The sequence below is a fragment of the Harpia harpyja genome, chromosome 8, assembly GCF_026419915.1.
Source record: "Harpia harpyja isolate bHarHar1 chromosome 8, bHarHar1 primary haplotype, whole genome shotgun sequence".
Taxonomy (NCBI): Eukaryota; Metazoa; Chordata; class Aves; order Accipitriformes; family Accipitridae; genus Harpia; species Harpia harpyja.
This window is the reverse complement of record NC_068947.1, coordinates 37,310,464-37,324,513: the sequence shown is the minus strand read 5'-3', so window position 1 is coordinate 37,324,513 and position 14,050 is coordinate 37,310,464. Positions and strand designations below refer to the sequence as shown.

At 47.6% G+C, this 14,050-nt stretch overlaps 1 protein-coding gene across 1 annotated transcript in view; it reads right to left on the bottom strand.

Moving 5' to 3' along the window:
* Positions 1 to 1,614: 1,614 nt before the first annotated feature.
* The window catches only part of RCSD1 (RCSD domain containing 1), a 33,894-nt gene continuing 21,458 nt past the window's right edge, over positions 1,615 to 14,050 (bottom strand). Inside the window, exons 2-7 of the mRNA XM_052794663.1 lie at positions 10,258 to 10,365; positions 7,630 to 7,719; positions 6,216 to 6,287; positions 4,677 to 4,880; positions 3,179 to 3,818; positions 1,615 to 2,314 (exon numbers count right to left, since the gene is read on the bottom strand). Coding sequence (XP_052650623.1) covers positions 3,192 to 3,818; positions 4,677 to 4,880; positions 6,216 to 6,287; positions 7,630 to 7,719; positions 10,258 to 10,365 — 1,101 coding nt within the window. The 3' untranslated portion in view covers positions 1,615 to 2,314; positions 3,179 to 3,191. The remainder of the gene's footprint in view (positions 2,315 to 3,178; positions 3,819 to 4,676; positions 4,881 to 6,215; positions 6,288 to 7,629; positions 7,720 to 10,257; positions 10,366 to 14,050) is intronic.

Here is a 14,050-nt window from a genome sequence, read left to right as displayed (position 1 = left end):
GCAGTCTCCGGTGTCACCGCTTGCCCCAAAGAACACCTTCCTTTGTGGATTAAGTACATTGGTTACTGCTGTTCCCCCAAAGTAAAAAATACCACAAATTAAATTAAAATTGAATGTTAAACTGTTCCAATGGCAGTGGAAATCCCACCTCTATTTTGCCTGCTGCTACAAGCGCTCTCCATCCTTCCTCAGGCTCCTTCATCTCCCCAGGAAGAAACACAAGGATTTTGCTTTGGTTGGGTTTTATTCCACCATTTATTTCTTCTGTTTCTCCCTCGGATTTCCATTCCCTTGCTCGGGACACACATACTCATTCTCTAAACAGGCACACATATATCTATATATACAGTAAGGGACAATCACTCACATCCAGATGGGACACTCTGCTGAGAGAAGAAACAGGGTACAGCGAATGATTGCAGCCTGCCCTGGAATACAAGCTCTAACAAACAGATTAAAATGGATTCAAAGGCAACAATGCTCCACAACATGGCTCAAAAGGGTGCGGGCTTCATGTTCGTCAGCAAGCCCATGCTACACAGGAGGGTCAACACCGCTGGCTCTCAGCAAATGACACCTCAGTGCTCTCACCTGGGAAAAAGAAAGACAGGGCACAGAGCCACTTCTTTCCTCATGAATTTAGAGCTGGTGAACAGAAAGGGGATATCCTTCAAAACCATCGGGTTTGTAACACTGCTGTGTTGCAGACCCCACTCAAGGACAGATGTGGGCTGTGTTGTGTAAAATCCTTGTGCTTGTCCAGAGAGACAGGGACAACCCAAGCCTCTGACTCTGCTCAGCTTAATGTTTACTAGGAGGAATTTTGTGATGGATGAAGAGGAGTTGGCTGGTTCTGCCTTTGGTCTTGGTAGCTGTGTCTGTGTTGCTGGGTACTAGGTGGCTGGTGGCAGGTTCAAGCACTGGCTCCTGACCATTCACACTGCCTAACAGCTAGTTGACAACTTGGCTCAGATTTTGCCAAGTCTGGCTTGCTGTCTCCAGTGAGCCCAGACTTGTCCACAGCGCCACGTCACGCTGTGGACATGAGCCCCATGGCCTTGAGCCAGAGCAGCTCTTTATTCAGTATTGCAGATACAGCTTCAAGCACTACTGTCAGGAAACTGGTCAGGTGAGGGTCTGTTATCTATCTTTCCCCAAATAACTTATTTCTTATGGGCAACAAACACTCTCCAGATGTAAAAGCTTTTTTGGCTTAGCAACTGCTAGACCCATGACTTTACTAGTAACCCAAGAGTGAATGCAAATCTAGTACAATGCCTAAGTACTTAGGAGGGACTGGCTATCTGACTTTCACCAACTCGTATTCAACCAGGCCATATGACTGGAAACTCAGCCACCTAAGACCTCTTCTTTGACCTACATGAAATTAATCAGCTGTTTCCAGTAAGCCAGGGTGCTTTCTATCATGAGTGGCACTTGGTGGCCACGCACTGAAAGTTTCAAAAGAGAAGCAAGAGATTGGATAGGGTCTGGAAGTGAGAAAGACTGACAGACAGGCGGCCTTTCTAAATCTGGACTGGAGCCCAGAGCCGGATAAGAAAACTTGCTCTGTTGACTGACATAGCACATCTTTTCTGTGCATCAAATCTGTTGGTTGTTACTTTCCACCAGCACTAAATACACCCCAAAGTTGAAGCACATAGAAAAATTGCCTGCCATGGTTGGCTGTTTCACAGATCAGCTAGCTCGACCCCCACGTCAAAGGGATTTTATGCTTTATGAACAATGTCCTAAGTTTTCCCCATGTTCAGGGTTCACATTGTCTGCCATACAGCACATATGGAGAAAACATACTTTTTCCTACTCTTAAAACATTATTTACTGAAATTTGAAAACCCAAAATATTTCAAAAGAAGCTACCAAAAGGCACCATACGTGTGTGTATGTAACTGATGAACTTCATCTAAGACCAATGCAGGGGAGAAGAAAAAGACATTTTGGAGCAGGATGAAGGAGCAGGGGGACCAGGAGTGGTGGTGGCTGTCAGCTCTAGGACAGCAAGTATCAGGTCCCTCAGTCCCCAAATATCACCAAGTAATGTCAGCCAACACCTCAGTTTTGAACTCAGAAGTGGCTGCAAGCCAGTCTCTTGTTCCGACTGTCCCAAAAGATGATGGTGCAAAGCGGAGAGCCAGTGAGCAGCCACTCAGCTCCAGGATGAGTCTGGGCCTCAGGGGATATCTGTATGCTGCTCCTCTCCTGCCACTGAAGGTTTTCTAGTAGCTTCCACCTTGATTGGGTTGGATGCCTCTTATTCACATGTTAAGTCTCCTGTGCCCTGATTGGATGTGTCCTTTTGAGAGGGGAAAAGAAAGGAAATTATGAAAACTAATCATTGGTCTAAGTAAATACAGTGCTGGGGGTCTGTGACCTGAGGGTACTTTGGTAGTTTCCATGCTAGGAGGCAAAGGCGAGCTGCAGCCTGAGCACCAGCCTGCTTCCTTCAGCTGCTCCTTGTCAAACCAAGGAGGCATTTGAAGAGGTGACAGGTGGTTGAGCTGGAATGAGATGTTTCCTCAGGCATCTGTGTCTACATTATCAGTGGTTAGAGAATATGTAAGAAGCTACATGGAACCAGCCCCGCTTTAGCCAGTGGAAATCCTCTTTTATTTCAACTGGCAGAGGCCCATGTTTGCGTGCTTGCAGGTCTGATCATGAAACCAGTATGTGTGCAAACGCTATTTTTGCTGGCAAAGCTAACAAGCTAAACATGGAGAGAGAGAGAGAATATATATGTACGCATGTGTATATACAATGTGTGCACACACATATATATACACAAATATGTATATGTAAGGAGGCATATTGAGATAGTATATACATGGTTACTGCTGGGGAAAAGTGCTTTTTACTGTAAGTACTTTCAAATTGCTTTCAAAAGAGCAATTGAGCAGGCTGCCTGGTGAGCAGAACCTTCCCATTTTACTGAATCCAGAATCAGCTTTGCTTCTTCTCCATCCTCTCTCTCTCTAACACCACCCAGCAGGGCTGGTTATTTTAAATAACCTGCCTTGCAGCCTCTGCAGGCCTGAGTTTTCATACTTTCGAGGTGTCGGAGCAGCAAAAATGTTGGTGTGTTCTGTCACAGTTGCCATTTTCATTAATAAGCAAAACCCTCTGGTGTTTTAGGAGCCATCATCATGCTGACCCATCTTACCTGTGTGTCGTGGTTACGCTGTGCCCTGGTCCTGTGTGGCTGACGTTGAAGGCTCACTGGCAGTCTCTAAGCCTACTGCGTCCTGCAGCGGTTCAGGTGCCAGCGATGCTTCTTTAGTGTCTGACATTCTCCATGTGTCTGTGCTCTCACTGGTGTCCTTTGCTTCAGCTTCTTCCTTCTCCTTGTCCCCCTTTTCCTGTTCACAGGCACTGCCTTGCTGCTCTTCTCCCTGGGGACCCTCGGACACCTTCTCCTCCTTGTTTCCAGATGGAGGCTGGGGAGAGTTCTCCTCCCCTGGGGCACTACAACACACTTCCTCCTCCTTTGTATACCCTGCATTACTCTTGCAAGGAGTCATTTCCTCTGGCTGTTTTTCCCCTTTTTCTTCATCTGATCTGCTGGATCCTCTCCTTGATGGGGGCTTCTCATCAGACCCTGTCTGTTTCTTTTGCTCTTTGCTCCCTGTTTCTGCCTCCTCTGTCTTGGCCTTGGGCCCAAATACCTCATCCCCATCTTCCTTGGCACCATTTTCTGGAGAGGAGATGTTGACCCCTAAATCTTCTCCGTCTCCATACTCAGATAGAGATCTTCGGAACCTCCTGGAGGGAGGCCTGCGCTTTATCGATCCCCGCGTCCGCACCTTGGAGGCAGGAAAAGCAGACATTGAAGCAGAGAGAGTGGTACTGCAAAGCAGGAAAGCACAACAGAGGAAAATACCATGGGAAACTTGATTGCTATGCTGGTGGCCTCACTTTTCCTGCTCTGCTACTCAGAGGTAGGGAGATGAGGGCTCCTATCCCTGAGAGACTACTTTACAGGACTAGCAGCTCCCTAATATATGCCTCCTTTCCTTCTGTACAGCTGGTGCTAGAGATCGCTGCCCCAATATAAACTCTTGTCCAAGTTAGACCCTAAACCCAAGGATGCTGCATTTATTATGCAGATGCTGCTGACTTTTTGGATGTCTCGGTCTTTTCTATTCTTGGCAGTTTGGTGGTTGAGGAAGGAGTCTGCACTCCAGCTGATGATGGTGAATGCAGGTTACAGCTCCCCATTTAAGTGCTGTGTACTCTGTGGGACACCTGGCAAACGGTCGTGCTCCATGTGGCTCCCTAAACTGCACCTGAGCCACCTTTGACATTTGCTGGCATGTGGCACCACCTCCTCAGAGTGCTCCCTGCCCAGGAACCAGCCACCCTGTTCCTGCTGAGCTGAAATGACTGGGTCCTGCCACTTCACCCCTTCCCTTTACCCATTTGGTCAGGAAGGCTGCTGGAGCTACTGGACCATGAAGCCCCATGTGCAGGCAGGCAGAGAGGAAACTCTACAGAGCTACACTGAAAGGCAGTTTCGAACCCAGCATATAGATCTCCTCCCTTGCCTACAAATGCACACTGTTATGGCAGGACTGAGGGCTACGGCGTCCTCTTCCTCTTCATCCCGAAGCCATAAGCAAGCCTTATCCTGCTGTGATGGAGAATCCTAGCACATACCCTACCTTGTTATAGAATTGCAGCTGAGTGCCTTCCGGGGGTTGATCAAAGCTGACCGGCGTCTCATTCCCTTCACTGGGCTGGGACTGAATCCCTGGGCTGCTGGGCGTTGAGGGAGGGCTGCTGAACGGAGAAACCAGGGCTTTCAGACCAGGGCTTTTGGGAGACGCTCCCGGCAGCAGAGCAGCTGGAGCAAAAGCTAGATTGGCCTGCAAAGAAAAATCCCCATCACAGGTGTGCATGACACTGTCATGTACTACATGCGGTAACCACACGGAGGAACCCTTGCTCTTGCCACGGGAGCTGCCCCATCTCTCAGCTGTCACAACCCACATACCTTCTGGTTATGGGTCTCTCCTGGTGACACTGTCAACAAACAAGTCCGGGCAGAGAAGTTATGACTGGACATTTGCCCTTCCCCAGCAGCTGGATCTCAGGATGTGTCCGTTTGTCATCCTGAGGCCTTTGGGGATTTTCCAGTGACCCTGCCAAGCCAGCACAGTCTACAGTGGCTGAGCCGGGAGAAAGTCTGAGCAAGCAGCCAGCAATCACTTCAAGATTTAAACCAACCCTGCGTGTGCCCAAGCAGACCTCGCATTTTCAAGCTGCAGGTCTTCTGAATGATCTGCGCAGTCATGAGGAGCGAGAAGACTATGGAAAGAAGCAATTCGTGATTAACTGTGGCAAAATGCTTCCTGCTGGCCTGTCACTAAGAAGCTCTCCTAGGCAAATGTCCTTGGGTGCATTAAGAGGGACAGTGCTATGAATAGGCTTACGTTGTGTCAGGGTGGCCAGGAGGCACTGTGCTCTGGAGCTGCACGTGCTGCCAGGAGAGGCAGCTGGCGGTGGCAGGGCACTACGTCCACGGGATTTCGAGTGCTGAGCTGCCCTCAGCGGCACGAACCAGGCACGGCGGGGAGATACAAAAAGGGCAAGAAGCACTGGGTGTGTTTGTGCGTAACTGGGGGAATCGAGGCGAGGGAAGCACAGAGCTTCTAGGCACGCGCGGGGGAGAGCCAGAGCCCGGAGTGCACTTCCCACTGCCAGGATTTTAGCTGCCTGCACTCAAGGCCTGCTCCCCAACAGGGTGCAGGTGGCTCAGTTTGATTTAGACTGCTGCGAAGAAAGAGCTGAAAGAAGCCTCAGCCAGGCTTTCCCTCACTTTCTCTCGCGAGCTGTATTTAAACTGAGGGTCCAGCCCCTGCTCCTTACCTGAGCTGTGCTGCTGCCATGCCTGTGCCCAGCAGTGTACCCTGCAGATCCAAATGATGCTGGCCCATGCACTGACCTGCCTATGGACGTGCCTGAGGATCACTGGACTGTTTCTGACACTGGTTACCATCGCCAGACCTGCTCTGCCTTCCTTGTTTGTGTATTGTGGGACTGGGCCCTCGTCAGTGAGGCCACTGCCCTGCTTACCTATCTGTCACCCTTGGCTCCTGGATCCCCTTCCTCTGTGGCTGCCCCATAAGGGAAGTAGCTATGACAAATGCCAATCAGTTTTAATTTGCTGAGGGAGCCATGTGGGCTCTTCCAAGACCTACCTGCAGCTTTTCAATCATGGGGGAGCTTTTCACCTTGACCTTGGGAATGGGGCAAGCATTAGGAGACCGCTTCTGCAAAACAAAATGAAACATGAAAAAGTCACAGTAAAGTAGGTGAAAAAGAGGAAATACAATGAAGGGAGAAAACCTGGAAGAGATAAGCAGAAAGTGCTAGTAGGGGAGCAAATGAAGCCTCATATAGCACCTTCACACACAAAAGCTTGCTTTCTTCTTTCCTGACCCTACTCCCCTTTTGTTATCTAGCCATCCCAGGGCTCTACATATATGTATCCTTCCTCTGGGAGAAAAGGTGATTGTTTGCTTTCTGGCTGAAGTATGTGAGTTAGGTGATGTGTAATGGCTCTGCTGCTACATGGCCTTCACTAAGGTATCTAACCTATGACAGTTTCCCCTGGTATTATTTCAGGACCAGACAGATTAGAATTCTACCTCTTAAAGGGTACAAGCCTTAATGTTGGTAAACATTGTGAACTTTTTGTGACAGGAAAGACTTTCTGCCACCACTTGACTAACAGAGTTAAAGGGTATCCAATTAGTATGCGCAGGAAAGGCCTAAGTGGCTGGAAAGGTAGAGCTATGAAAGCCTGAAAACAGTTTGAGAAAGGGAGAGCATTGCTTTGAGAAGGGGCATATTGCTTTTTTCAGGTCCAAAAGAAAAGGAAGGAATCTAAGATTTTAAAGCTTGTGCTGCTTTGGCATGGAGGCAGCAAGAGCTTGTAGCTGTCAGAAAAAAAGGACGAAGAACCACCCGCTTGTTAAGGGCAGGTGACAACGTGAAATTTGGTGGGTAGACCTCATACCCTGAAATACAGGACAGAAGTGACTGGAAAGGGCCTGAGCACTTTAGTGACTAGCAGCCAGCTTACTGGGACCTGCTCATTCAAGGGTGTATGGAGGACACCTCAAGACAATATTCTGCAGGCATTGCTGACAAAACCCCTCTTCACTCTGGATTAATTATTCCCTTTTTCTGAAGATGGAAAAATCTCAAGAGCAGAACTATTACGCCGTTATACTCAAACCTCTAGAGTTCATCTGAAGGCAACAAACAGCATGGATGCTCCCTGTGCTAAGCGCTGTTCAAATCTGATAAATGCCAACAGTTCCTGCTTTAAAATGCTTGAAAGGTGGTAACTGGGTGGATCTGTCAGTGCTCTAAGGGTAAAAACAAAAGCGGTAGAAATGGGATTTGTAACCATGCTACAGGAGTGGGAAACAGCGTGGAGCTGACTCTGAGTCAGTACATGTGTGTGAGCAGGGGAAGGTTTGATGCTGCATGATTGATGTCTTTTGCTGCACAGTCTGACCTCTCTGCTACCTCCAGGCTTGTGTCTCAGGAGAGAAAAGGTTGCAGAGAGGAGAGACCTTGTCCCCCTATTAAATTGATACTCACTTGCTCATCGTTGTCACTTGTCTCAGTTTTGTGGGAATACAATGGAAGAGAGCATGGTGGTTTCCTCCGAGCTGGCTTATGTGGTGGTACCTAAGAGAAGAAAACAACCAACTCAGCAGCAGGGAAATGAGGGTTTTTTTAAAAGGAAGTGAAATTCAAGCACCAAAGGGCACGCTCTGTAAGTGACCTGCTTGGATGGCAGGGCTCAGCTTGCCTAAAGGAGTCATCCAAAGGTAGCACAAGATATTAGCATATAGCATGTGGCAGCATGCTCAGTGTGCTTGTAGCATCTCGAGCCCAATCTTAGTGTTGGAAAAGTGGTCTATATCTCTTTCCACAGCATGAACCATGACACTTCAGGCTTTGTGCAAAGGACACTCTTCTAAGCTGTGGAGGGTAGAGAAGCCTTCCCAGAAGCTTCATCTTCAGAGCATCCTGCTGGAAACCCCCTCACACTGGAATAGCTTGTTATTGTTCTCTGTCCCGTCTTACTACCAGGATTTCCTTTTAATAAGTCTCAGCTGCCTACCTGGTTCATGATTTTCCTATTTTGCATCTGATATATTTTAGGGGCAAAAAGGGGAATTCTGACTTTTTCAACAAGCTGTACACCCCCATTCATTTCTCTCTAGTGAAGAAGAGCAGCTCGCAGAGACAAGTCCTCAGCTGTAACCTTTAATTTGACTAAGAAACAGATTCTCCAAGGGAGAAGGAACAAGGCAACTTAACAGCAGGGACACCAGTTCCTTTTGAATGTCCTTGGACCCTCAGAGGTACAAGAGTGCTCACTAGGAAAGAAGAGATGCATAGCACAGCACCTATGGAGTTGCTCCTTCATAACTATTGCTCTGGTCTTGAAGCCAAGCTGCCTTTATTTTTATGCCAGGTTTGTAGTCTCCTGCCAAGCTGTTAACACAGTTTTTATAGGTTAACAGACATAATAGATAATACTGTGGATCTTGGATAATATCCACAATGTAATATTTGGATAATTTTGTTACCTTCTAAATGGCAGGCATGTGAAAAGTTGGATTATGGCATCTTTGCCCTCTGTAGAGTTGGCTGTCTTGGAGGACCTGTAGACTTGAGGTCACTTAACTTCTGGTGGTGCTGTACCCAGCAATGGCAATGCTGCGTCTCTAAGCAGCCAAGGGCAGCCTTGCCCTTATCCTTATGTCATGCTAGGAAGCAATAATACCATGTCTTACTGAAACCCCACCATTTTGCAACCATGAAATGCAGCACTGTGCCACAGTGAATGTATCAGAGGTTCCCTGGTTGATAGGTTCCCCTTTGCTGGTATGGGTCAAGCAAGGGTTAAAGACTATCCACTCAGCCATTAATCTGAAGCCAGCTTGAGAAAGCTGGTGGGAAAGTGACAGATGGCTTGGAGAGAAAAGACAGGAAACTTTGTCCTCCTCTGTCTCTGGAGAAAATGAGTTTCCCCCTACTGTGAGGCCCCTCCACACCGCCTTGGCTTGGGAGCAGCAGAGGTCTGCAGATAACACAAGAGAGGTCTGGGAACTTGCTGCCTTCTGAAGGGTGAGGGACTTTTAGTGCAATTAAATCCCATACCTTAAAAAGAGGAAATTACTGTAATGGAACGGATGGAGTGGTGCGCTGGTGACTAGAGGGAAAAAAAAGAGTGCTTGGGAAGAGATTGGCTATTCCCATCCTGGGGTCTGGCTATGAGAGTGCTAACTTCTGGTAGACGGTGGCATGCCAGCCCTGCAGGACAGAGGTCACCATTGCATCCAGCCAAAGACTGAAGAGGTAACAGGGAGGATCCCCTTAGACCCAGCCTGGGACATGCTGAAATCAACTGAGCAGCAGAAGGAAGCAGTTCAGTTTTAAAGGGGCACCTACTGACTGAAGTAAACGGTAAACATTTATGCTTCTAAAAAAGTGCATAATGATACAGGGGGCTCTCCTAAAATGTCAGCCTCCATCCATAAACACTCTGACTTTCCTTTCTTTCTAAGAGAGGTATTCTAGTGTTCTGCTTATCTGGTGAAAGACAGCTTCTGAGGTAATGCTTGGCATAGTGGGCTTTCAATAAAATAAATTTCAGCATGACAGAGGTAGGCACAGAGTCTGAAATGTCATTGGGAAGAGGTATCGAGGGCAAGTAAAGAGACAGCTTTGTCTCTCAGACTCATACAGAGGGGATTACCTGGAGGAAACCTTCTCCTTCTGTGAACAAGGTGCTGGTGACCTGCCACTGGCTTCTACACTGCGTAATCTGTTGTTTGCTTTCTTTTTCCATGGCTCAATGTTAGCTATTTCATTATTCATTGTTGCCCTCTGCCCACAAAAGCCAGCCCAGAGAGCACATGCCTTGCTGTCTGCTGCTGTTAGTACGTGTATGTACCCTACCGAGCTTTCCAGTCTGTCAGTTACAGTGTCTAGTTGTCCTGAGGTATGGCTCTACCAAAATACTTGTCCACAAGTTGGCAATGCATGGAAGATACTGTCATAGCTTGCATTGCACTAGGAGACAAATCCTTTGTGAAGATTCAAAATCAAGGCAGATTCATGCTCAAATCACTGATGCTCTAACTTCTACAGGCAGAGGTGAATGCCTCAATTCCCAGTCTATTACCTGCTGGTGGCTGCAGTGCTCCTTACCTCTTTTCCAGTGATATTGGCTGCTTGCTCTTTGAATTTCCCTGCTAGCTGAGCCACTGAGGGTGATGCTGACTTGTCCACCTCTGACTTGGTCTCTGCTGGCCTGTTCTGACAAATTGGGAACAACAAGTTATGAGCAAAGGCTGGGAAAAGCAAGCAGGCTAGAGAGAAGCCTGTGTATGTGTTATAAAGTTCAAGAGTAAGCAGGGACTTAAAGCAGAGTTTCTCACATCTGTCATCAATCATCCAGTCTGAGAGCAAGAGGTTTGGGAAGACAGGACCTAGCAGCATTTTCAAATATCCCAGAAAACCAGTAATTCATGCAGAGCCTTTCAGCTCTAGTTGAAGAGCCTACACTCAGTATTTTTCACTGGAAGCAAACTAAGTATTTCAAGCCAAGTGTCTGTTCCCCATCTCTTCCTTGCAGTGAGCAGATGGAGTGGGGCAGTAAAGGATGTTCCCATACACCTTCTCAGCCCTCCCATCCCTTTTTTACTGCCCTGGTCAATGGTGCCCTTCCTTTTCCAGTGGTTCTGCTGTGAGAAGCCATTCCTTGTCCTCGAAGCAAGCCAGCATCTGCTTGGGGATGTCCCTGTGCTGTTCTACTTTTTTGGCAGTGAAATACTCAAGGTGGGTGGCGGGGAGGGAAGGAAATACCAGGGCTGAGAGCAACTTCCCCTCCCCAGGTCAACAACAGGCTGAGAAGTAGGAGGCTTGTTGGAGACTGGATGGTGCAGCTCTGGTGTCATCCCACATATACCTTGTTTTCTTTGCTATGTGTGTATCAAGCAATATGAGTAGAAAGCCTTGAAATCAAAGTTGATGAAATGAAACCTTGTTCTTCATCTCTAGTATCTGATGCCAGGGAAAACCGAACCGGAGGAACTGAGAACAACTAACCAACGATCCTTGTTTTGTTAGAGGTGGAGACCTCAAAACAACAAACCAGGCTACAAAGCATCAGCAAGGAACCTCATACCTCCGCTCCCTGTACCACCACCATGAACACATGACCTGCACCACACTTCTCACCCCTCTGCCTCAATACCCTTCTGCTTCTCAGTCAGAAAGTTTCCCCAAAGGCCATTGCTAGAGGATTACATTTCTGTTTCTTCAAAGGCTCCAGCAGAGCTCTTTCTTCTCCCTTTACACCCCTCTGCCTGGGAAGGACCTGCTGCCTCATTAACACAACCACTCCTTCAGCATCACTGGAGGTGAAAGGCCCTCAAAACACCCATCTGGCTCACACATGGACCATTTCCTTTGGGTGACCACACTGCAGGGGCTGGAGAAATAGCTGTGGAAACTTGAAATCATATTAAAGAAGGAATTTCTTTAGATTCCTAGTTTCTAGATTAAAAGCAAATTGAGGAGGTTACGTTAAGGATCATCTCATCATCTGCAGCTTGGAACACTCTCGTCTGAAATACCTGGTAGAGAGCAGCATGGATAAGGCCTGTTTGCATTGTGGAAAAAGGCCTTTCCCCTTCTCAGAGACCTGTAAATAAATGCTCCCAATAAATGCTATCTTCTTTCTCCCAGGCCCACAAGCCCCAGTAGATGTCTGCCATTTCTGGTTTCCAGGATCCTGACTGCATCTCCCCCATTAAACTTCCCATACACTTTGGACCAGCTTTCCTGCATCCAGCCACAAAAGCCGTATCAAGCTGTCTCCTCTCAGTGAACTTCTAGCACCTTCTCCCCATCTTTTCAGGCTTCATTAGAGTAATTACAGGCAGGAGAAGTGGCAGATAGGGGAACTGAAGAATCAGTAAGGTACGCAGACGCGCAGGGCAACCTGCTGCACATGAAAAATAATGGCTGGGCTAAGTAGGGAGGGAGAGTGGTTCCCAGATGCAGGCTGGTTCCCTGCCATGAAGGGAAGGCAGGCTGGAAAGAGGAGGGAGCAGAGAATGAACCTGGGGAAGGCAGGATGGATCGGGAAGTTTGGCTCAGCATACCAGCTTCCAGGATATCTGGGCATGGCAGAACAGACACCTGAACTGAGGACTCAGTTGAGGCTGAGGAGCTGCAGCTGCTCAGTGTCTGTGGTGGAAGGGTTGCCTCCCTCATAGTCCCTTTTTCTCCAAGAGCTTCTTTCACAGCCTTTCACCTTTACCCAGAAAAGACACTGCACTTCCTCTTGGCCTCTTTGACCTCTTGTTTTGGGGTGGTTGTGTTTTTTCTTTCCTTCTTTTTTTTTTTTATTTTTTTTTGAGTTACAACCTGAAAACACAGCTCCCTTTCTTTGGATTTGATCAAAGCTGTGAGGCTGGAATAATTCCATGCGTTTCTTGTTTTGCTGGTAGAAGGCATTGATTGCAACACGGCTCTCGCTGGCGTGAAGCTCACTGGCCAGGGCGCAGGAAGCAGTGAACATGCCATTCTAAGATTAGCACAAGTAGCCCACGGGCTGTGTCCTCCTGAAACTGCCAGCTGCAGACTCTCCGATTACGCTACGCGTTTTGCAACAGGAAAAGTCCTTTCTCAGACCCCTTCTGGCAATTACACTGCCGTCCTGTATCCAGCTTTTTCTACAGCTTCTTTTTTTTTTTTTCCCCAGCTGGTGTGCCAGGCTCTATGTCTTCTAGTCAAGGAAAAGCACTGTACCAGGGCACTTGGATGCAAAAAGTTCCCTTCCTTGCACTGCCAGGAGAACACCATCCCCCTGACTTCCAGGGTCTGGACTGGCAGTCTCCTTCCCACTGGGAGGAAGGTGGGGAGCCTCACTTTCTCACTCTCACCGCAGAGCATGTACCAGCCCTCAGCCTCTTCCACGACTAAGACACGCGTCTGCTCCTCTCACCCAAGAGCTCAGTGCTGGCTGTCTCCTGCCCCGCGATATTCATGGAACCTTTCCCATTCCTGGTCATTTTTCCTGTCTCAGGGACGTAGCCCACCACTTTTATGAATGATGAAGAGGAGCAGCTCTGCTCTTTTTTGGCAAAAAATGTGAAATTACTCAGATGTTAATTTTGTGCTCTTTGCAGCCAGCTGCTGATTCTTTTCCTTTTCAGAAGAGAAGCATGGTCAGACTGCATGGACTAAAACTAGCAAGTTAAGGTAAAAGACTTACTCCATCAGTAATTTGGTGACTGCTACTCTGAGGTCTTTTACTGTTCCCTAAAAATAAGTGTCTAAGCATTAGAAAAATCTCAGACAGAGCGGCAAACAGGAATTGAATTATACCATCAATGTAAGCATGGCACTGTCTGCAAAAGAGGAAGTGCAACTAGCAAGTTCTCTGTAACGGGTTTCACTTTCCTCTTCCAAATAACTTCATAAAATTGAGTAAATTTGAAAATAATTTTCAACCCCGTCTTTCTTCATCTGCTTTTAAAACTGAACCTTGTCCCTTTGGTAGCACTGGAAAACAACAATCCCAACTTCACTGGCGATTTAATGTGCCAGAAAATGCAAGGGGTAGTAAGGCTGCCTGATGCGGGAGTAATAATGTCTTACAGAGGGAGCCTCTCAGGACAGCAGTGTCACGACCTGGCTTGGTGACATTTGCCAATTCTCCTGCTAGAGCCCATGGACCCACCATGGGCACCAGGTGAGACAAGGTGCATATTAAAGGCCCACAGAAAAGAAGTAAGGAGATTGAAGAGTTTCTCTGTGCATCCCATTTGGGTACTCACAAAAAGCTTTTGTTAAAGATCATGTGTTTAAGCTACAGGTGGGGAGTGTCACTGCAGACAAGTTTCTTATGAAATCAAAATTGCAAAGACTCCTGGGGAAAACTGGAAAGCCAGAGGTAGCTTTGGGGATGAATTTTAATGTCGTGCTGGGA